General features: G+C 34.4%; 1 protein-coding gene across 1 annotated transcript in view; it reads right to left on the bottom strand.

Moving 5' to 3' along the window:
- The window catches only part of LRP1B (LDL receptor related protein 1B), a 2,070,284-nt gene that overhangs the window by 827,174 nt on the left and 1,217,126 nt on the right, over positions 1-25,984 (bottom strand). The window contains exons 16-18 of the mRNA XM_043894665.1: positions 20,203-20,343; positions 16,182-16,307; positions 9,192-9,308 (exon numbers count right to left, since the gene is read on the bottom strand). Coding sequence (XP_043750600.1) covers positions 9,192-9,308; positions 16,182-16,307; positions 20,203-20,343 — 384 coding nt within the window. The remainder of the gene's footprint in view (positions 1-9,191; positions 9,309-16,181; positions 16,308-20,202; positions 20,344-25,984) is intronic.

Here is a 25,984-nt window from a genome sequence, read left to right as displayed (position 1 = left end):
GAGTCAGTTCTTTGCACCAGGTGGCCAAAGTATTGGAGCTTCAGCATCAGTCCCTTCAATGAATAGCTGAATAATAGTTGAATAGATCAGGATTGATCTCCTTTAGGATGGACTGGTTGTATCTCCTTGCAGTCCAAAGGACTCTCAAGATTTTTCTCCAACACCACAATTGAAAAGCATCAATTCTTCTGTGCTCAGCTTTCTTTATAGTCCAACTCTCACATCCATATATGACTACTGGAAAAACCACAGCTTTGACTAGACAGACTTTTTTTAGCAAAGCAATGTCTGCTTTTCAATATGCTGTCTAGGTTAGTCACAGCTTTTCTTTCAAGGATCAAGTGTCTTTTAATTTCATGACTGCAGTCACCATCTGCAGTGTTTTTGGAGCCCAAGAATATAAAGTCCATCACTGTTTCAATTGTTTCCTCATCTATTTTCCATGAAGTGATGGGGCCAAATGCCATGACCTTAGTTTTTTGAATGTTGAGTTTTAAGACAACTTTTTCACTCTCTTCTTTCACTTTCATCAAGAGGGTCTTTAGTTCTTCTTTGCTTTCTGCCATAAGGGTGGTGCCATCTGTGTATCTGAGGTTATTGATGTTTCTCCCAGCAAAAGTTAAATTACAAATTCATACATTTGAAGGAACAATTATTAAACTGGAAGACAGATCTGAAGAGATCTCCATGGTTTCAATTCAAAAATAATGTAAGAAGGGATCAAGAATCATGACAAATAGACTAAAATGATCAAGCATTAACCTAATAGTTCCAAAAATATGGAAGAGAGAGAATGGAGATTAGATACTATTCAAAAGGAAACTTCTCTAGAATTTCCCAGAATTTATGAGAGATATGACTTTAGATATAAGCAGCACAGTCTATCTTAAGATAATTAAAAATAAATGTATGTATAGAATCACTGTAGTAAAACAGCAAATACCAAGAGGAAATTTATAAAACCTATACTAACCTGTAAATGATTGACAATACTGAATCAGGAGTGGAAATTGTACTCTCATTTCTAAACAAACAAACAAGAAATGAGAATGTTTTAGAAAACAATTTACTTCCTTTCACAAAGAAAATAATGAAGGAATATCTGAAAGTTAGGCAGAGACAAAGGAACCAGAGAAGTGTAGGGGTTAAATGAGGAAATGTCTTCTCATGGAAGACAAGAGGAAAAAATGTTTCAAGGAGAAGCACAGCTATGATGAAGTCTGCTCAGATAACATTAAATACAAACTGACATGCCCTACCCAGATTTTTTTTTTCCCCTTGTTGAGCTTGACAAAGGCCATTTTCATGAGTTTCCACTTTTTATAGTAAACTAAATGACAGATGGATACACAAATTTTATTCAACTTTCCCAAGACATTAGTTATGAGGAAAGTAAGAATTAATGTGATAGCTGATGAGATGTGTATGACCAAAGGAGAATTTTGTATTTATGCTGGTAGTAACCTTTTTTAAGAAAGTGAAAGTTGAACATGCATAAATATTAATGAGAAGAAACCAGTGGGTTAGACTGAAAATACAGGAGAGAGAAAAGTTAGATTTTCTGTTTTTATACATTTTATGGCAGCAGGAATATTTTCAAAGACTGGATTCATATCTGAGAGTAATAAGCATCCCTGACAATTAAAATAATTATTTTTAAATAAGTTTACTTGAATTCTTAAATCTAAACTTGTATATGTACACACAAATATATAGTTTTATACAAAATAGTGACAGAGATGGACTAGATTATGGACATATATGAGCCCAGAATTTCACTACCATATAAGGACCCAGTCCTACTGTATAAGGATTACACATATCAAAGAAAGGATATGCATAAATTTTCATGGATAAAAATGCATCAATATTTAGAAAATTCACATATAAGTACACCAGGTAGCATGTCATTTAGTTTCTTATTTCTTTCATAGCACTTGTCATAGTTTTTAAGTATTTTGTTCATTACTGATTGAACTTTGGTTTTTATCCTCTCCCTCTTTTACCTCTAACAGAAACTTTGCCTTTTTTTTGTTTGTTTTTAATAATCCAGGCATCCAGAACATAGTAAATTAAAATATGTGACTTGGTGAACTCTACCGCTGCTGGTAAGTAGCTTCAGTTGTGTCTGACTCTGTGTGACCCCACCAGGCTCCCCTGTCCCTGGGATTCTCCAGGCAAGAACACTGGAGTGGGTTGCCATTTCCTTCTCCAATGCATGAAAGTGAAAAGTGAACATGAAGTTGCTTAGTCATGTCTGACTCTTTGTGACCCCAAGGACTGCAGCCTACCAGGCTCCTCCGTCCATGGGATTTTCCAGGCAAGAGTACTGGAGTGGGTTGCCATTTCCTTCTCCAGATGGTGAACTCTAGAAGATAGAAAAACTGATTTTACAATATTTGAGAGCACATAGTTGAGGCTCTGAAAAGGATACTGGCTCAGGAGAAAAAAACAAAAGTTGCATCCTGACTGCCTTTTGGCAGTGTACCCTGGGGTAGGGTCCCAACTTCAGTCACCTAAGTTCTGCTTAAATGCTAGAAAAGATTTCATAGCAATGAATAGCAACTCATGATTCAAATATTGGCCTATGTATATAGTATCTCTTTGCAAAATGCCAGCTCAGCATGATGGAAATGATGTTTCCTGGATCAATATAGGACTTCAGTCTGATATCTTTCAAAACATTTGAATATTAAAAAAAAAAAGATATGGAAATATTTCTATTTTCTTAGCTAATTGCAATCAGACCAACTCCAACCCCAGTTGAAAATATATATTTCCATTTGAGAACATATACACATACATATATATTCTCATTTGAGAATAAAAAGTTATTTAGAAAGAAGAAAAAAGAAGATATATCTATAACAAATTTATTGAATAACATTTTATTGAATGACTACTAGATACTAGATACCAGGTACTATATAGATTTTATATATATTATTTGATTCTGATTATATATATGTTTGAGTATACATGTATATTTGTGTGTATGTTTATATATATGAGAATGTGTATATACTGTGCATTTATGTGCATATATATGTGTAATATAGACAACTGCTATTAATTAATTAATAACCAATGAGGTGATGAATGCTACTGAACTCTTTAAAGAAGTCATTTACTTTTGACAGAAATGTAAAGGGCTGTACCACAGAAGTGCACCATATGCGCCTCTATGTAAAAGTCAGCACCATAGAGGTAGTTGTAACTATTATTGCCCAGTGGCTAGCAGGTCAAGAAATTGCTTCAGTTAGTAGAAAGTTCTAGGTGCAAAGGAAAAGCAAGAGAAGTGGATTGAATCATGAAATAGAGAGACATGGTGAGAAATTTAACCAGCAGAAAGGGACTAAATTAATAGGTATTAGGAGAGTAATTTTCACAAATCAGGTTGCATACAGAATTACCTGCTCATATTTTAAAACTACCTATACCTGAGCCACTATTATACTTCTTTTGGTGAAATAGAGCATAATAAACTTCCCCAGGTATAGTGGATTCAATTGTATGGCTCAAAAAGATTTGTCCAATTTTTAAACCCTAGTACCTGTGTTGTGACCTTACGTAGAAAGTGTCTTTGTAGATGTAATTAAGTTAAGGATCTTGAGATCATCCTGGAGTAAGAGTGGGCAATGACTGGTGTCCTTGTAGGAGAAAGAGACACAGAGAAGAATCTATGTGAAGACAAGACAGAAGATTAGAGTTATGCTGCCACAGTCAAGAAGAGTCAGGAGCCCACAGAAACTGGAAGAGGCAAGAAAGCACTCCCTTTAGGGGAGGCTCTGCTAACATCTTCTGTTTGACCACTTCCAATTTACTTTGATTCATGGACCTAGTATTCCAGGTTTCTATGAAATATTGCTCTTTACAGCATCAGACTTTACTTCCATCACCAGTCACATTCACAGCTGGGCACTGTTTATGCTTTGGCTCCGTTTATTCATTCTTTCTGGAGTTATTACTCTTCTCCAGTAGCATATTGGGCACCTACTGACCTGGGGAGTTCATCTTTCAGTGTCATATCTTTTTGCCTTTTCATACTGTTCATGAGGTTCTCAAGGCAAGAATATTGAAATGGTTTGCCATTCCCTCCTCCAGAGGGCACATTTTGTCAGAACTCTCCACCATGACCTGTCCATCTTCTGTGGCCCTACATGGCATGGCTCATAGTTTTATTGAGTTAGACAAGGCTGTGATACATGTGATCAGTTTGATTAGTCTTCTGTGATTGTGGTTTCCATTCTGTCTGCCCTCTGATGGAATAGGATAAGGATAAGAGGCTTATGGAAGCTTCCTGATGAGAGAGATTGACTGGGGGAAACTGGGTCTTGTTTTAATGGGCGGGGCCATGCTCAGTAAATCTTTAATCCAATTTTCTGTTGATAGGTGGGGTTGTGTTCCCTCCCTGTTGTTTGACCTGAGACCAAACTATGGTAGGGGTAATGAAGATAATGGCAACCTGCTTCAAAAGGTCTTGTGTACGCAATGTTGTGTTCAGTGAGCCTAACCCTGCAGCAGGCCTCTGTTGACCCACGCCTCTGCCAGAGACTCCTGGACACTCACAGGGACGTCTGTTAAAGTGCTGTACTCAATATGCCAGCAAATTTGGAAAACTCAGCAGTGGCCTTTTGGTCAAATTTCATTCCAATTCCAAAGAAAGGCAATGCTAAAGAATGTTCAAACTACCACACAATTGCACACCTCACATGCAAGCAAAATGATTCTCAAAATTCTCAAAGCCAGGGTTCAATAGTATGTGAACTGAGAACTTCGAGATATTCAAGCTGGATTTAGAAAAGGTAAAGGAACCAGAGATCAGTTGCCAACATCCACTGGATCATTCAAAAAGCAACCCAAAAATTGTTAAACTAAATTTTGCAATAAACTATGCTATTTTTGACTATTAATTGTCCAAAGGGCAAAAATGCAAGTTTGTGTGAAATATTCTATTTAATCATGAAATACCCTTATATTTAATGCTACAATGTGGAGATGGGAATTATATTTGTTTGGATAATTGCTCCCATCATAAATTAGTTTTGCATATATAAACAGTCATTAAGTGTATGTTAAATAAAATCAGAACTATGGTGTTGGAGAAGACTCTTGAGAGACCCTTGGACTGCAAGGAGATCCAACCAGCCCATCCTGAAGATCAGTCCTTGGTGTTCATTGGAAGGACTGATGCTGGAGCTGAAACTCCAGTGCTTTGGCCACCTCATGCGAAGAGTTGACTCATTGGAAAAGACCCTGATGCTAGGAGGGATTGGGGGCAGGAGGAGAAGGGGATGACAGAGGATGAGATGGCTGGATGGCATCACCGACTCGATGGGCATGAGTTTGAGTAAATTCTGGGAGTTGGTGATGGACAGGGAGGCCTGGTGTGCTTCGATTCATGGGGTCGCAAAGAGTCGGACACTACTGAGTGACTGAACTGAACTGAAATAAAATCAAATATGAAAGTTGATTCCCTTAAGTCAATAGTTCCTAAAGTGTGGTCCCTGGAATAACAGCATAACCTACAGGATCAGAGGTTCTGGGAATGGGCTCTAGCCTTCTGTTTTTAATGAACCCTACAGAGATTTTGATTTATGCTCAAGATTGAAAACAGGTGCCTTAATGGTACTAGAATGTGAGTGATTATTTATACTTTTGGAAGGCACTAAAAATACTAATCCTTGGGTCCTACCCCAGAGATTCTTATTTAAGTACCCTGGGATGAGGCATGGGCAGATAATATTTAAGCTCCTCAGGCAATTCATTAACTGACAGCTAAAGTTGAGAACCAGTGCTAAGTCATGTCCTTAAAATGAGATTGATCATTTAGCTCCTTGACATACTTCTGAGACAAATTTCACAATTTTAACATTTCCTCTCTTATTTGTAGCATCAAATTACAGATTCTCCTTTCTACATAGGGAATCTGCTAAAACACTTAAAATATTATTTACATGTTAAGAGAAAATCCTCAAGGGCCTTCATAATTATGTAAGTGTGTGCCCACATATAATCTGAACCCTAAACGTGCAATTAACTTGTAAAGGCAAATGCACGTAAAATTAATTAGGTTTGTAAAGAGGTGATAGTGAATCCCACTGAAAATTTGACCCCCCCTTACAGTCCCATCAGCTCCAGAAGCATTTTTAGTCACAGATTTCTCATTTTTTTAAACTCAAATTTTAATATTCTTTTCAATATAAAGCAAACATTACTAAACATAACAGAGGTGGTTTATGGAACAGAGGTGTAAAAAGAAAAAGTGATTTCAGAATCTCCTAGTTGGATTAAATTTATAGGAACTTGGCTAACACCATCAGGAGAAGTGAAATATGATCAGTCCAAATTTTTAATGATGCTTAATAAAACTGGAAATTAGCTGAAACTATATTTATTTCTGGACTACAGTCAAGTATAGTGACTGCTTTTTTTTTTTAATGCAGCAAATTAAACAATTTACATTTTTTTTTGTCATTTTGTATTCAGTGCAGAGATAATTTCTGTTTTGAAAGAAATTTAGGCAATTCTCCCTAAACATTAAAAGTTTACAGAGAGCTTCTCTATTGATGCAGATTTTGAGTTAAAATGACAATCTGAGTGTTAAAAGTATGTTGCTAAAGAGAGGAACATGTTTGGAGAGAAACATGTTTCTTACACTATAAAAGGGAAATGGTACTGATACCAGCCCATATGGTTTACTGATACTCTCTAAAATTTCATATTTCGGAACTATGCTATTTGACAAATAAACTTCACATTGTTTGTATACCCTGTGGTGTGCTAGAGGCATCTTGCACCAACTTATAGAGCCAATTCTTAAATTTTCAAGGATTTTTGAGTCAGTTGTTAAGCACACAGGCAATGTTTTAAAACATAATGATAAATCATATAAACTTACAATTAAGTAACATTGAAAACAAGGGTAATTAATACAGTTTATAATTTTCTAGGTATTTTGCTTTTGAAGTTATTTATGCTGATTGTGTCTGTATCATGGAAATACTGCTTATTGTTATGTACATGTTCTCCTCCACATTCAGAGAGTCATGTTGTCAAATTGATATTGGCCAGTGGAGTATTTACACCACATAAATAAGCAAACACTGGTTTGGGGCTCCTCTCCACTAAAATATGTTAATTTACCAACACACAGATGAATAAAATTCCATACAGGTGTTTGTGCATTTAAATCAGATAGTTATGGATATGTATAATGGCATTAACTTCCCTAGTAGCTCAGTCTATAAAGAATCTGCCTGCAATGCAGGAGACCTGGGTTCAATTCTGGGTCAGGAAGATCCCTGGAGAAGGAAATGGCAATCCATTCCAGTAGTCTTGCCTGGAGAATCCCATGGACAGAGGAGTCTGGCAGGCTAGAGTCCATGGGGTTGCAAAAGTTGGATACGACTTAGTGACTAAACCATCATAATGCCTCCTATCTGCACCCTATCCTTGGCTTCCAAACCAAGTTCACTGAAATGGTTGAGTTTTAGTTTCAAGCATAGTTGGATTCATGGTCTGGTCCTGTTATTTATTCATTTTGTTATCTCACACATGTTATTCATGACTTAAAATTTTGATTCTCTTAACTGTAAAATGTGGAGAGTAATATACTTCCAGTAGATTTGTTGTAAAGATTCAGTAAGAAAATACGTGTCTGGACTCCTGACACTTTTTGTCCACTCACCTCATGAAAAGTTTGTTAGTTTGCTGGCATGATTATTTTCATTATTATTGAAATTTTAGGGATTCTTCTCTTTTGATTCAAATTACTAAAATAAAGAAAAAAATATTACACTAGATCCATTACTAAAAATAAGTCAGCTCAAAGTCCTGATCAAAATACTCTAAAGAGCTCATCACAAATTTCCTAGTCTGTTTTTCATGGCATTTCTTTTCTGACTTGGGATTCTAACTCCAGACTTTCTCTGTATTTAATGTTTTCGGGTTGCTCATTATCTTTCTGGGATACTCTGGATGGAGATGCTAAGAGAAGAAAAGCATTTAAGTTTTTCTAAAAAGTAGAGCCCTCTAGAAGCAGACCCAGTCACATGACTAGTCTGGACATTGGAAAGGAGAGAAAATACACTGCTTAATCCCCTTAACTGGCCAGCCCTCAGAAATTCTACATGTAAAATGTACAATTATATAATTCTCTATTTGTTTTTTTTTTTTCTTTTAGTATCTCTACTGTCTTCTGTGGAAAGTCAATTGCCAATGATTAATACTTACTTTATCTAGATTTTTTTGAGAGGTTATAAACTCATATGTTTTATAGGGGCTTAGTGTGATATAAAAAAAATTTTAAAAGAAAAATTTTAAGTAAACAGTGAGTGCACATGCTAAACAGAACCATTTGAATTGAGGAGTTAGAAAAACATCTCCTTATTTCTCTACTGGTAGAACTACTAAAACATGGAGTCAAAATATTAAAAATACATACCCAGCTGTATTCTATTTTAATAAATGTGCTACACATGTCTAATTTATGCTGTCCCATAGTAATTTAAAATATCCAAAGCCATGACTGAAATAAAGTGGAAGACTTAGAAAATCTGCTTCATTTCCTTATTGTGTTTTAGTACACAAATGATAATATGGCCTACTGATATATGGGTACAAATGGGTGTAATTAAATTTGCAACTTTATGTAATAATAGGAATTTTGCCCTTAAAAAATGCTTTCAACTAATAAAAATTTTGTCCTTCAAAATGATACAACTCTTTAGAAATGAAACAAATGGCTTATCAACTGTGTATTCTCAGCCTCTATGGTGTAATTGCTCCAAGAGTGTAACACATGCATACAAACAAGAAGCATGCCCCCCTCAGTTACTCCACATGTCACTGGATGAGCTATTCTGTTTGAAAAATTTAATCATTATATACATAAGATTAATTTGAGAATGTCCTGTTAGCCTTATAATAATCACTTCCTACTAAAATCTGCAATGTTCGGATCCATCTATTTTAGCCAATGATATAGCTAGTGCCTCATGAATGGGATACATTCTGCAGTTATCATTAAAGTACACACTCAGGCCCAAAAGGCAGTAATAACAAGTAACATCTTCTGCCTTGTCGACTTGTATTTATAAAGAAATAAACAGCCTTTTAATAAAGATGATATTGATAGAATCTTCTGTTTGACACAGTCTCCAATAACAGCTTGAAAGCTCATAACTTACCACAAGATGCTATTTCGTCCGTCTGATCCCCACAGTCATCTTCCCGGTCACACAGCCATGCTCTGGGAATGCAGCGCCCGTTTCCACAAGAAAACTGGTCCACTTGGCATGTCCTGGCTAAGGTAATCAATTAATGCACAGAGGATAAATTTAGAGATCTTTTGAATAATATCAAGGATAAAATAAATCATGCAATAACTTTTATACATAAGATATTAAATTGCTCTATTAGATAAAATAATTTTAAATTAAATCTTTATTAAAATTTTGATAATGCCACCTTGTCTGCCTTTTCTAAAGTTCACTTGCTCTGCCCTTCAATGAAATGAATGCTAAGTGACAAGATATTCTGTAATCCTCACACATGTTCATAAATGAAGCTGTGAATTCATTATTTTACAATTTTTGTCTGGCACATGCTGATGAATATATGAATGAATTAAATTTCCTCTAACTTTTAATTAACAAAAATTTATTTTGCTTAGCCTTGGACAATAAGCCAAGAAACTTGCTGTAATGAAGGAGGCAGGATTTGGAGATATCAGGGCAACTGGTTTCTAATTATGGGGTCAAAATTGTCTTTGTCCTATAATGTTTTCAATGCATTTATTTTTGATCTATAAATGAGTTCAAGTATGGATCAAGAATGCAGAAAATATTTTCTAAAAATATATATTTAGCCTTACAATGGATTTTTTAAACTTACTTTTAAGTGCAGTGATACAGAAATGTATAACTTTTCAATCAAAGTATATTAATGAACTTTGCTTTGAGCTCTCTTAAGGGTTTCAAGGAACACACACAGGAAACCTTGCTTTCTGGCCAAGGGCAGTGGTTCAAAGTCATTCTGTAAAGTGGTTATGTTCTATAAGACGTTTGATTGCCTTTTTCTATTATAATCAGATCCACTTTTGAAAGCATGAAAGTCTAGATAGCTTCCTAATTCTTCTTCCAGGTCTTAGTTTGTCACATACTTATTTTTAAATGCTTGATTTTATTTTCCCTTTTGTCACTCTGAACTATAAATCTGTTTTCCTATATTATCAGTACACCAGAATTCCTTTTAATTAGACAAAAGAAAGGAGTGGGGAAATTGGGAAGGAGACACTCAGACCTATTAACATTTGTGTTAGATGAAGATTTGACAGTTGAAGAACAATTACAGTCCGAGTTTCTGTGGCTATGACCGGAGAACATTTTTGGTTTATAGACATCCCCTTGTTTCCTGAGCTTGAGCAACAGACTGGTGTGTTCCTATTTCATCAGAACAACCTGTGAACTTTCATACTAATGGCTTGTATAAAATAAAGTGCAGTTCAAAGTCATCCAAACACACTACAATGGGTTTTCATAATTCAGCGCTTCAGAAGTCATTTAAAATACTTTCTGGAAAGTCATACACTAGTCATTTTCTTTAAGAAAACTGCACTTGCTCTGTAAAGATGTATATCCATTATTGGTGAATATTTAGAAGATTACTTGAGAGAAAACAAATGAAACATTCTGATTTGATTTCTTAGATTGGATATAGTATTGCTATTCTCAGTGTCTCTAATTAGAAAGACCGAGAAAAGTGTTGCACTGTATTTGGCTTTGATTATGTGGATAAGGGTGCTGAATCTAAAATACATTATGCCATATATGATTTTTCCTTTTTGACAAGGAAGCTGTTTTAGATTAATAGACTTTAAATAGCACGACAAAGTATGATTCTGAAGTTTTCAATGTTCAAAGTAAGATTTAATATTCCTACATTATTTTGTTAACCTTATGAATTTTCTGCAAAATTACTCCAACATTTAGAGTAAATCAACAATGTTCCTAGTGTCAACTACAAATTGGCACTTGCCATCTACCTCTACAAGGATTATTCATATGCTGCTGCAGCTGCTGACCTTCAAGACCCCATGAAAGGAGTTCAGGGTAGAGATCAGAAACAGGGCCCTCTGTACTCAGGGGAAAACTGGCAGAATAGGTATTCAGATGGTTAGACATTTTCAGGAGCCAATTTTATGAATCCAACTCTTGTATCTCCTCATATCTAGAAAACCACTAAAATCCTTCATGATGATGACTGCTTCTCTTGACTAGTAAAAGCTTCATGAGACTAGTAGAAACATTTTGGAAAAAATATGTGCTTGATTACATGTACTCTCCCTTCACCAAAATCACCTATATACTGATCTTCCCCCTTTGCCTCTTTGGAGCAGTTTCTCAGAGCAGTCCTCATTTTGCCCCAAATAAAACTTAAGTTGCAACTCTCACATTGTGCATTTTTTAAGTCAACACTAGGTAGTTTTTAATAAAACCACATTTGCATTAGCCTAAAGAAGTGTGAAGATGTTGGCACTAGTTAACTTGGTGGGAAGAGGAAGGCACAGAGCTGTGAGACATATTATCAGCTTTCTTCCTTTGAAGAAAAAAAGATATTATCACATATTTTCATCTCCATTAAATCTTCTAATTGACCCATAATGAGATTATATTATAATCTCCAATACAGTGCTTTTCCTTTTAATTCTCTTGTGTCACTCTCCCAGTCATTCATGTTTAATTCTAACCAGTTTTCTCCAGTTCTCTTCTTTCACCAGTACTGCTCTAATGATTAGAGAGGAGAATGAGAAAGGACTCCTAGATGCCTATCTCACATCACGTAGGATACTCTCACATTGTGATGGGAATTTGTGTATCCTCATTAACTAGGAAACTTGAACAACTGTTATGACTCTTTATTTCAAAGAATAATTACTGGCTTATGATAAAAGGACACTATGCCCCGAAAATATATGAATTCATTGTCTTTTCTAATCATGGAGAAAATAATCTCCTTAGTCTACCAGGCAAATTTAACAGATTTTGTGATAAGAAAAATGCTTCATTCCATAAATCTACAACTACTGTCTATATGATATAATCAGATTGACTAAATTATCACCTTTTAATCAGTAGATTTGCATCAAGAAGACACAACCTTGACTTTCTCAGTTCTTGTCTCCATCAATTCTAAATTAGTCTGGAGGTGAGATTGGTAGAGCAGCCCCTGAGGACTCTAATTTTGTAGCAAATTCTGCTCTAATGAAGAGGAAATTTACACCTCCTCAGTGGAACTGTTTATTTAGCAGTGAATCAGAAATTCACTGTCAAAATGTGAATTTTTTCTACCCATCACTAAGGAAGTTTCCCCTGCGGTCATGTAGCAGTGAGAAATCCCACAGTGCACAGGAGCAGCAAGGAGCCGGAGGAGGACAGAGCTTGATACCTTGTTCCTAAACTTTACCTGCACTGTATCAAAGCATTCTATTTAAACAAAATCTATGTCATATGTAAATATACTCTTCAATATCTTGCAAAAAAAAAAATCTGATTTTTAAAAATATATCAGGTTTCCTTAATACAATCCTATTGGTCTAGTTTGAATTTAGTTAAAATTTGTGGGGGATATGAGAACAAATATTATGTAATTGAACCAGAGCTCTCTGCTGTGGGAAAAAGCTGGTCTGACATTGCCTGGATTGATGGCATCACCGACTCGATGGACATGAGTTTGAGTAAACTCCGGGAGTTGGTGATGGACAGGGAGGCCTGGCGTGCTGTGAGTCATGGGGTCGCAAGGAGTCGGACGCGACTGAGCGACTGAACTGAACTGAACTGAACTGAACTGACATTGTCTAGGCTCGAAGCCAAGGATCATCATGGTTACTATAGGGAAACTTTTTTTTTTTTTTAATCTAACTACTTCTCATCTTTGGCCTCTAGGTCTCCCTCAAAAGCACACAAAACTATGTTTTGTTGTTGGTGATGAAAAGCAACTCCCAAGCCCTGCCTATCAGCTCTGTTCTGCCCGCTTTGTGTACCCCTTTTTGCTTCCAGGCTCTCTCTCCAACCGCCCCCTACCCTCTAAGGACTTCACTCTCCACAATCTATGCTCCCCAATCACTCATTTATTTTTTCAGTCAAATATTTCCATCACTTAGAAAAGTATAGGAAATATCATTAACATCTGTTTGTCTTCTTATAGAATTATCAAATCTTAATTTTTTCTATATTTGCTACAGATTTTAATTTAAATAAAAGTATTATACTTACATTTGAAGTCCCCTATGTAATCTTTCCCAATAACATTTCCCTTTCTCTTTCATAGAGGTAATTGTTATCCTTAGTTTTTTTTTTTAATCTCTATATTTTATTCCATTTTTATATATTTGTTAATCAACAAGCACATATAGAACATTTTTGTATTTTTATATTTCATGTGAATGGCACTAAATTGCTTATTGTTACAAGATTTTGAGTTAACACTGCTTTTTGAAATTCCTGTTGATATTTGAGTTCTAATTTTTCATTTTAATTGTGAATACCACATGGTCTTATCAGATTATATTTTCTAATTAAATGATTTAAACTGTTATTTAGACATTTTTCTAATTTATTTATTTAATTTTGGTAAGGCTTAGTTTAGACAACCCCTCCTGTAGTAGGCTTTCCAGGAGAGCCAAAGATTAATTAGTAGTCCTTTTTGCGCTCCCATTTGAGGGTCAGCTTAGTTCTATGGGAATGAACTGTTTGAATGTCTTTCTCTTCATCTTATCTCATAACTTCTTAAAGAAATTACTGTGTATTTTTCCTCATTCTATCTTCAATGCCATGATAGATATTTATTGAATTAGTAGATCCAGTGAGGAGAAATCCCAAAGAAAAATAATAAGAAATTGGTTTGTTATAGGAAAGAATTTTCCTTTAGATATAGTCACACTGCTAAAGGCTACAAGATAGTGGATTTAATTACAAAATAATCCCCATACGAGTAATATTTTATCTAGGATACATATCCATGCATACATCTATATCTAGAAATGTAGAGAAATAACTCAACCAGGAAAATCATTTAATGAATTTGCTATATTTTTCCAAGATAGTGAGCTGTATGACCTATTCATTTTGGTAAAACAAAATGGAAATACATTGTAACATGACAGCATAGTTTTCAAAGCTAAAAGCCATATTTATTTTTCTCTTTGTATTTTTTTTTTCAATCAGAAAGACATAAGGTGACCATAATAGCTATCATAAATATGACATGAAGACCTAACAGTGAGTAGCAGACTTCAGCTGCTGTCACTTAAAATAGCACTTGAGGTGCAAGCAAGTGGCATTCTACTTTCTAGTGAACTGAGGCCTGGAGTGTCTTAGAAATCTTACTAATTAGGATTAATTTTTTTATTTGCTCTTATACATAACATTTTCACTTTTTCTAGAAAGTGAAAGAAACATCATGTAGAAACAAGCAAATTTTTAAAAACCAAATAGAAATGAAGAAGACATGGTATTATGAATTGAGACAGCAATGCCTGTTAATTTAAGGTGAAAGCAGATCTATCTGTTTAGGATGTAATACTATATAGTCCCTGAGTTGAATCTTAATCTAAAATAATAATAATTGCACTAATTTAGAAAGATGCTTCATTGTAAATTGCAGTCATATCCTAAGAGCAACCTGGGAAACATTAACTTGACCATGTCTGTAATTCTAGCTAATCCTCAAGATAATATAGTTTGGTAAAAAAGAAAAAAAAAAAAAGCAACGGCCCTGGAGAGAGATGAAGTGAGTTTTCCTAAATCCTCATCAATCATATGAGTTAAGGCAAATCTCTTTTTCGACCTCATCTATGAAAAGAATGAACTTGAAGGCAGGAGCCTAGGCCCATCTGGTCTCTAAAGGTCCCTTTTTGTTAGATAGTCTTTGGCAAAACACCCTTATGAAAGACACAGAATATCTTGAAAATAATCAGTTGCTCTAAAACAGTAGACCGAGCTTTTAATCAAGGGACAGGAGAATGACTAGCCCATGGATCCTCAGTAAATATGTCACCATGGGGAAAAAAAAAAAGAATATAAAATGGAAGCTAGGACTACGGAATGGTGACTGTTTCATTCTTGTTGCTGTTATTTAGTACATGGTGCAAAGCTCTGGAAAATTTATACTTCTACAGAGTTGAAAGTAATAAATGTGGAAATTGAGGTACAGGGAGGCACAAGTCTTTCCAAGAATGCCAGTTTCAAAATCCAGAGTACAAACCAGGCTTCTTGACCTCTTGGTCTTTTCGCTATGTGGTGCCTTTGCAGCTTTCGCTAATACATTGTAATAATTTGTATTTAGTATGGCTTATTTTGGCAAAGAGAAAAGGTGAGGTGGTTGACAGATTTTAACAGCATATGTAATGATTAAAATAATACTGATCATATTAATAAGAGTCACTAAATATATGACTTTTTGTCATTGTTTATTTATTTATTTTTTTGTTATTGTTTAAAGAGAAGCACTAGGCAGCTGCTAGTCAGGATCATTTTTCAACACTTATCTGATTAAGAATGATCGTTTTGGCCCTCAGCTGCGATGTGTACCATGAGCGGTATATTCCCATTCAATGAAAATCTAGCTAAGGATTCAAAGATTTATTACAATACAATAAATTATATGGAAATATAAATAGGCTTAGTGGACTTGGGATTTTATTTAAAAAAAAAAAAAACACATGAATAGTGTGCCAGGAACAGAAACCTATTTACAGAGATATTCTACAGAAGACATAAAGACATATTCTACAGAAGAAATAAAAGCATATAAATTATTGTTTCAAAGTTAAAAAAAAATAATAATTCTCCTTGTGAGATAGCCTAAATCATAGTATACTCACAAACCTCTCCCTCCAATTGCCAAGTAAAATTTAGCAGGGACAAGTTTTATCCAAGTGGTGTATTGACAGTCAACCTGCATGGATAATACGCCAAATTCCTTTGAAAAGCAGAGTGATACCCAAAGAATAAGTAAAAGATAATTTGTATCCTAGCCTTTGCGGCATCGAACTCTAAATTCATTTGCTCCTGCAATAATCAGATCATCAGCACTAGGAAAGTTCAGTTTAATTTCAGGCATCTTTATGAAGACAAAGTGTGGAAGAGATTTACGTATACATCCAAGCAAACCTTTACCTGAACATGTTTGATTGGATTCATCTTCATTGCTCCCACAATCATTAGCTCCATCACAAAGCCATCTCTTGGGGATACAGCGATTATTCTTGCATTTAAACTGATCATCAGGACAGCTATGATTGTCTGGGGTGGGAAGGGGGAGGAGAGGAGAAGCAAATTTAATAATTTCAAACTAGATAAAATTATGATTATTTTAAGGGAAAGATATGGAAAGTGTATGGTAATCATATTATAGTACAATTGATCTATATCTTCTGTCATTCAATATCTCCTATTTTATACCAAATAATAATATACTAGACTGTGTTAAAATGTAGTAGTTGTATATAAAAGATCAAGGAATTCAAGTTCATATACAAGGAAATAGATTCATTTTTCAAGTCTTCAGTAAAACCAACTAATATCAGTGTCTCTTTTCTCACCCCTAATCACAATAGGTGATTTAGCTTCAGATTTTTTTACCAAAAACATAGAGTTAACCTCAAATGCTAATGTGGAACATAACAAGTATGTATGAAATAACTTAATCATATATCAAAAATACTTTTTAAAAAAATCATACATCTACACAAGTACTTCTTGAAACATTAAATAAGCTTGATTGTGTTATGTTTTGCTCAATGTTTCCTGGGGCTAGAAGGAAAATTCTAAAGAGAAAAATGCATTACTTGGTACCTGGAGTTGGTGCTAAATAGGAGATTCTGAGTAATTTTAATAATGAAAATAATCATCATGAGTGTTTTCCCCTAATACAAAAAAATAAATGTGAAGCCACAAAATATACTGAGGACATGACCAAGCCTCTAAGGGAAGCTGACCACAGCTAAGGATTAAACATCTAATATCCAAGCACAGCAGGAGGCCATTTAACGTTTACCTCCTGTGATCTTTTCCCCTGCATTCTGGAGTCTAAATTCCTAACTGATTTGGCATGCTCTTCAGTATCTGTTTCATAATTTCAACATTCTTTCTGAAGTAATTTTCCTTGTGCCCTGTAGTTGCACTTCTGTATGATAAAAATATATGTTGGTATTAGTTTTATTTAGAATTTGAAAAAATAGGCAATTTTTATCATACTGTTGCATAGCAAATGTATTCCTTTCTAGTCAGTTTCTACAAAACACTATTTATTTAAAGTAGTCATAGTGATGAAGCAGTTTTTATCACTTTTCAGAAGTTCTCTTTTGTGCATAGGAAATAAATGTGAGGAAAAGGCCTTCTGTTTTCTGGTATTTACGTGTGATTAACATTTTCTATTCACTTTAGGGACTTTAACAAGAATAGCTGCTCAGGAGGATAAAAGTCATCCAATATATTAGAGGGTCAACATTTTCAAGTACTAACATTATGCATAAGCACTTCAGTGAAGCTTGATCAGAAACCTTTGCTATTTTCACAGTTATAAAAGGGAGGTTGAAAAGGAGGACCAAATACAATCCATTTGTCTTGTGATTTGGAGTTGAGAAGTAAAATGATAACAGAATTCAAGGTTGAAGCTTATGAGTACTTGCAATCTAAAATAAACTCCTGAAATGAATTATGCAGTGCTGATATATTAACTACAGGACCCCAGGAATATAATGCTGCTTAGAATCATTGCAATGTTTAAAGAAGACACCATATTACTGGAAGGTGATCAGAGATGTTTAATTTTACTTTGCCCCTCTGATTGAATCATTCATTCACCCATGTGCTAGCTACTGTGCTAGACACTGAGACCACAAAGATGCTACAAATTAATGTGTCCTCTCATATTCACCTATTAGATGCATCAAATAAATAAGCATATAGTTGCAATATGGTTTGGCAACTACCATAATAAAACAATATCCAAGAAACATTTAACTCAAACTGGGCTGTACTGAGAAAAGAGATGGCTAGCATACAAAAAAAGACTTCCCTGTGGAGATGGTGGTAAACTATGGTGAAATTCATAACTGGGAACAGAGACTGCAATGTTACAGAAGACAAAAAGAGAAGGAAAAGGAAATTTTTAGAGATTTATAAGTAGTTCAACTTGATAAAGACAAAGAGGGTAAGTAGAAACATGATAGACATTTAAAGCCAAAAATGTAAACGTCAGACACAACATGAAGTACTTTATATGAGAGTCAATGGATTTTAGAATTTAACTTGCTGATTATCCAGTTATTGAAGTAACAAGATTCCATTGCTATTAATCTGGAAGAAGTATGGTGAGTGGGCTTTAGTTAAGGGAAGACTAGTGAAAGACTAGAATTAAATATGGACTATATAAAATTGGAGAAGGAAACGGCCACCCACTCCAGTATTCTTGACTGGAGAATCCCATGGACAGAGGAGCCCAGCAGGCTACAGTCCATGGGGTCACAAGAGTCGGACACGACTTAGCGACTAAACCACCGCCAACCATACATAAAATAGAAGATGCTAGGAAAAGCCCATTATGTAGGCTTGGATGAGGGGATAAATAAGTGCTAAAAATAATGAACAATACAGAATAGGAATTTTAATACTACAATTAACAGTGAAAATGTAATGTCCCTTATACTCTCGGAGGAAATTAGCTTGTGAGTTGGTGAAAAAAAAAAATCACACAGAACATGAACCTATAGGATTAATTCCTAAATTCTGTGATGAAATATCTCTGATCTGCACGAGCGCTGTGACTATGCAGGAAGTTGATACATAGGAAGCATTCACTGCAACCATGAATTAACATTACGAGTCATGAAGAATGAGGCAATCTAATCAATAAATAGCATATTGTTTGTGTTAAAAAGAAGGGGAAGAAAACACCCTTTGTCTTCAGATGAAATGCTCCTCCCACTTCAAAACTTTTGGCTGGTTGTATCAATTTAATACTTAACATTTTATTTGTGGCACGCTTTAGAGTATAAATATTAATATTAATAGGATTGAAAATAAGAAGTACATAATGTTGAATGTTTGGAAATGAAGAGAAAGTAGTGCTATACTTACATATTAATTAAATATCTTTTATTATATATTTTATAAACTTTGAAAATATTTTTTAAAGTCCATATTTTTAGAATTTGTGCCCAAATTCATATTACAGGTGCTCAGACCAATTTTGTTCATTCTTAACAAAGAATCTTTAAAACTTCATCTTTATATTCTTGATTTTTAAAAAAGGAAAATGGAGGATTGCCGATTAAATCAGTTCAGCCACTTTAACCTAAAAGTCACTAATTGAAAAATGATCATTTTCTTTTTAAAAATAATGTATCTAAGTCAAATGAAAAGACTAAAGATAAATATGTCCAACATATATCTCTCTCCATATAAAATATTTTATATCTTTCAACACCACTAAGGTAGTGATTCGAATCAAATATATTTCCATAAGTTTACTGAATCTGCTTCTCAAATTGTTTTCCTCTACATTTGTGGGTCATTCCCTGATCCCTACATGAAACATGAAACTATTCCCATTGCAACAAATGATGAAGAGCTAAATAGAAGGCAAGGGGAGAAATCACACTTTTAACTTCCTTAATAATCTGAGTGCCCCATATGTGTCTCCTACTATGAACTGAGCCAGTGAAGTTAGGTAATAACATGTTCCAAACACATGTCTGTTTCCTTGGACCATCTCCAAGGCTCTGTTGCCAAGGAGCAATGGAGTGGATCGTGACCTCCTTTATGAGAAATTCTGCCTTGGGGGAGTTTAAATTGATTTTTCACATCTTTAAATTCAGAGATCCGAAGGGGTCTCCTAGAGCAACCTTCTAACAATGGTATGCTACAATACAGAAAAGAAGAGAATTTCTGAAGCAACCAAAATGGTAATATTCAAAGATGGTGAAGGATGAGAAAAACAGTGCTTTAAAGGTATACAAAGAAGGTCACTTAGGTCTAATGTCTATACAAAACGATGTCTGGGGAAAAAAAAAAAAACAAAAAACAAAGTTAAATATGCATCAATGATAATTTTAGATATTCTCCCCCAGACTGCTTTAATAGTTCACACACTCAAAAACTAGCAAGTTTTAATATAAACTGTAGGAGAACCTACAGCAACTGACTGAATCTTCATCACTTCCATCCAGACAGTCATCATCGCCATCACATTTCCACCGAGCTTGGATACAGTGTCTGTTTCTGCAGCGGAATTCTCCAGCTTTACATATCTGAGGCAGTACTTCTCCAGGATTAACTAGGGTTTAAAAAACAAACAAACAAGATATATAAGCAATACTGGGTATTTTCAATTCATTAAAAGATAATTTTGTATAATCATAACATTGATTTCATGCATTTCACAGAAAATAATGAAAGCATTATAGAGGCAACCATCCCTGGAAATGAGAAATTTTAAGTTTCTCCAACAATAATTATTCTGCAAGAATTGTGGAGATTCATTTTAAGCAAATGTCACCAAAATAATAATAACAACAATGATAAAATACTATCTTATATTTTTGTTGTTTGTAGTTTTACTTTCTAAAGAACTTTCATTCAGAAGCTTAACTGAAGGCATGGCAAAGAATTTTATTACCTCCACCTTTAGAGTCAGACATGACTGAGCTACTAACACTTGCACTTTTCACACATAAATACATCAAAAACTAAAGTGAAAAGACAAGGGAATAGCACATAGCATTGATGGTTATGTTTATTTCACTGGTCTAAAAGTGCAAAAAAAAAAAAAAAACAGATCTGGTTAAATATTTATGGAAATTTTAAGTTAACCAAAACAATCTCATTATACATCCTGATTCTTTGGAGTGTTTTTATCATATATTCCATATTCTCTATTCAAATGTCAGAAATCCCATTAATTGGGGTTTATTCACATATTGAAAGGGCTACTACACTTCTCTGAGGGGATTCAATAGAATCTAAGCTAAAAACTGAAGGGAATGTGGTGACAGCTAAAGTAAATGATCTGTATTTCATTGACTGAAAAAGACATTGAGTTATCAAAAGTGGCTTATTATTAGAAGAAACAAGCCAGTTTTTCCATTCTAGATCTAACGGCTTTAAATTTTATTTGGGGTAGCTGGTTCACATTGATGAACTGTCACAAAACCTATATGGACTTCAATAATAAGGGGTATTGAGAAAACATATATGGCATTTCCAGAACACTTGTGTTTCACTCCTTTAACCCTTGTATTTTCCCTGATGCTGAGAATGGAAGAGGAAACAGCACTGAACCATAGATGCAAAGAAGCTGCTTCAGAGAGTTATGCAACAAGACACAAGGCATGTGGGTGCACAGGGTAGAGAACGGAGAACTGTCCCATATAATTCAGGTTCTCATTTAAGGTCTTTTAAAAAAAATTAAGGTATTAAGGGTGAAAAATATAATCAGTGTGGTGAATGAAATATTCACTGAGACCAAAGGTAATCCTGTGTGTTTGCTGTTCCCCTCTCACAAAAGCAGACTCTGTATCGAGGACCTAACCGCAATTTTTCCTCCTTGTTTAATCTTTCTCAATAACAAAATGCAGAAGAAGCAATTTCTTTAATGCTGCCATTGCATAAAGTCACTTGAAAGTAACAATTTTTAAAAGAATATATAGGTACATATTCATATAAATGTATATATATGCATGCACATGCATGTGTGTGTTTATATTATGTGTGTGTGTAGTTGTTTTGTGTGTGTCCAGCTCTTTTGCAACCCCATGGACTGTATCCCACCAGGCTCTTCTGTCCATGGGATTTTCCAGGCAAGAATACTGGAGTGGGTTGTCATTCCCTTCTCTGGGGGAATCTTTCCAATCAAGGATTATACCTGCATCTCTTGCATTGGCAGAAACATTCTTTGCCACTGAGCCACTAGGCATGACCACACACACACACACACACACACATATATATATAAAGAGAGCAAGAAAAAAAAGAGAACACATCTCAAGGAAATGACAATAAATAAAAACAAAAATGGGAGGTCATTGGGTCTCCTATTCAATCCCAGGGTAACTTTTTATAGTAGCAACTAGGAATGAGGATGGGAATCATGACAAAATGGAGGTATAATGTGGGATGTGTCTGACCATCTCTAGGATCTAGCTTTTCTCTCAGACTCTCTAAAACTGATCATTGACAACATGAAAATTCCCCTTATTTTGAACTTTGTCTGCTCAGTAGATCTTAAGATCTTTGAGGGTGGTATAGTTCCTTCTTTTGACTCTACATAAGCCCAACTTAGAACTGGAACTAGTAGCTTGATTAATTTCCACTTCATAATTATTAAGCCTAAGGTCAACAGTCTCCCAGAATTAATTTTTTCCCCCCTATGGGACAAGAAACCTGATTGGAGATGTAATCAGTTTTCTTCCCTACTTAAGTTCAGGTTTAAGATTTTCTTAAATCATGTCAAAAGAAATAGTCAATTCTGTTGTCTCACAGCTTGAAGATTGCAGAAAACAAGAAAGGATTAATTTCAAATGATAAAAGTCTCCCTAATTTAAAAGATGTTTTTTATAGGATCATTTGATCAAATAACTTAATTCACAGTTTTAAGGAATAATAAAAAATATCCACAGACAAGGGCAAAATCATACTTGCTTCTGAAAAATTATATCTATATTAAAGAAGTTAGTTTGTCTAGGGAAAGACAAACTACCCTAGAAAATTGATATTTCCAAATTAAATACTCTTTAACATAAGCAATTTAGAGACAAGGTCTTTAAGTCTACTTACGGTTCACATGTTTTCAACTGATAATTAGATCATTATGGAATGAATGAAAATAGGAATAATTTCTAAACTTGTTTTAAACACAATTTCGTATGTATGTGGGTAGTCAGTTATTTTTAAATGATGTTTGCTCATATACAGTTGGCACTTTTCAAAAACAGATTACAAAGTTTACATTATCATTTTTCATAATAGGTTAAGGATAATTGCTTGAAAAACAGTAGAGCTTACCTCCTGAGAAAATTTAACTTTCATATTTACTGCTTCTGATAATGATTTATATCAATGTCATTAATACATATTAGTAATTACTTGTAACAGCAGTTAGGCATCACTTATAGTTATAATAACACATATGAAACACATACGAATATTTTTGACATTTAGAAGTTTGTCTACAATTCTTCTAAGTCCTATAATTTGTTGGAGAGGCATTTCTCCTTGGTGTTTCTACATGTCTTGTGTCAGCTTTTATTCTGGACTATTTTTTTAAGGATGTTTAGACAGCTAACAGCCTTGGAAGATACAAAAAGTGCTTTCTTTTAGAACACAGAGCAGATTTGCTCCTTAACCAGGATAATAAAAGATAATATCTCCCTTCAAAGCAAAGGCTGGGTAGATTTTCTAGCAGACTTTTAAGCTCAAGAGTTCTTCATCTGTGGTACAAACACACTCTGTGTGCAACCTCTATCTGGCCTCTCTGGGCCTAGTCTTCATATGACATGGAGGTGGGATGGAGGAAGGAGAACCAAAGTGAATGTGCAACTTAGTCACTTGCTTTGATTAGTAAAATCCTTTGTGCCTGATCCAGGAATTGTATGTCTTCTGTCTAAACCTGTGAAACTCTGATGGGTTAATATGTTAGTTGGCAACATGGGTAAACTTTCAGACTCTTCATAATCATAAAGATTTTTTTTAAGATATTGACTTCTAATTTCCAATATCTCCCAGGGCACTTGGCATCATTAATATACTCCAGCCCTAACTCAAGTCTTTCAGATGTAATCAGTAGTTATATCACAAGAAATCTTGTTATCAATACTGACAAGGTTTGTTCAGGACATAATGATAAAAGACAAGTCATCTAGTCATCTTTGTGCCCACAATGCCCATTATCACATTAAAAGTTACTGTGATAGGTGATAATATGGATAAGATGACAATTTAGACATTCCAAAATGTGATCTTTTTCTTAGCATTCACCTACCTGTGGAACTGGGTAGCAACATTATCTACCAAATAACCCAAGCTGATGGCCAGGCAATCTACAAAATCTTGCAAGAATCAACAAGATGATGAAGTAAGTACATCTAGCATCAATTAAGAGAGTGAATAGCTTCCATAAAAAATAAGATCATTATTCTCTACACCTTCCACAAACTTCTACAAAGGCATTATTTTATAAGTAATTTTCACATATCTTGTGTTTTCACAAGATTTTTGACTATATGAAGGACAAAGTCACATATTGCAGAATAAAAAATGCCCAGAACAGAACCAGATACAGAAGAAATGTTCAAAAATATTTGTTGCCTGACTTCCTGGAATTAACAGAGGCTGATAATTCTACATTACAGTCATTATTGCCGTGAGATATTCTACCTCTGGAGATTGAATAAATACTTTAATACTTCAATAAATACACTACTACTTCAACTGTCTCAGCAGTTAATGTTCTATCACCCAAGAACATGAACAGACTGAGTTTTTTTTAAAAAAAGATATGTAACTAGAAAGAGTGATAAAGTTCTCCCCATAACCAAAAACATACAGGAAAAGCTCCACCATCCATGTCACTTTGTTCCAAGGCTTAAAGTGATGGAACCCATATTGCACTTGGGTATTTAGGCACAACCATGAATTGTTTTCAGCATATTAACAGACACTATACTTACAATCTTAACTTCAGAGTTGTACTTTGCACTGTGAATTTGAAAACTGATTCAAAACCTGTAATTCTACTGTCAGGGTCACTTTTGGTAAAAATATTATAACATTATCTCACTGGTAAGAAAACTGACAAAGTAAGAAACAATCCTTTAATTTAGGCTTGAAGATAAAATGACATGAATCATGGCATGCCTGGCAAGGAACTGTCAGTTTTCACACTTCCTATGATACCTTCTGTTAGAGCAGTGGAATTAGGTCTCTGCATGACCCATCAATAAACTGCAAGGGAAATATGCACTCAAGAATTAACTCTTTTCTTTGGTAAAAACTGATAGAATGACTGATAATGTCAATGTCTAAGATTACAAAGAAGTAAATGAAGAAAGTGTACTAATAAACTTTTTATTATTTTAGTTTTGAAACATATATTTGGATTTCCAGTGTTTGAACTTAATACATATGTTCCTGACCTTGGTTTAATAAGCTTTGGTGACCAAGAACAAGTTTCTATGTTTCTAATTTTGCTTTTCTTCTCTTCAATCCCATCGTAGTAATCTATTCTAAACTAGCTCTTATCTCCTCTCTCAACTGATGTTTTACTGTTGACTATACCAAACTTATGATTACTTAGTAATAAAAAATTGGTCTAAGATAAAAATATCTTATTAATGGAAGACATGAAATAGTTCCTAAAGATATAAGGGAAGAGGCAGAGAAATATGCCAAGGAATCTTTGAAGGAAGAAGATGAATCAGATGATGATAACATGTAACATTTACTTGTATATTAAATTTCTAATACAGTCCCATGTAACTATTTAGCCCTTTGGATTATTACATACCAATTTTCATTAAATTTTTGTCTTATAACAAAAAAAAAAAAAAAAAAAAAAAAAAATATAATACAATTTTCCAATTGTTCCTGTATGTTTCACATTAGGATATGTTTATTTGCTAAACAGATTTTTTTTTTTTTTTTTTTGGCATTTTTGGGAGTACACCATTTCTATTTCTTGATTTGAATGGGGAAGAGAACAACCTAAAAGAAAACTTGAAGTTGTAGTTTGCTGAATGACTCTGTGTAAATCTGCCCATATAGGAAGGCAGTGTGAAAAATGCTGCTCTGGTTTTTGAATTTTCTCCTTTAGATCATAGCAGGATGACCTTTCATTAGATAGAGTGATCTTCTGAGCAGCCAACCTAAGTGGTACATAATCTTCTGTGAGTTCCTATGCACAGGAGGCCATAAATATTCAT

Source organism: Cervus elaphus, chromosome 33 (genome assembly GCF_910594005.1).
Source record: "Cervus elaphus chromosome 33, mCerEla1.1, whole genome shotgun sequence".
Classification (NCBI taxonomy): Eukaryota; Metazoa; Chordata; class Mammalia; order Artiodactyla; family Cervidae; genus Cervus; species Cervus elaphus.
The sequence above is the reverse complement of the archived record's forward strand: the minus strand, read 5'-3'. Positions and strand labels throughout refer to the sequence as shown.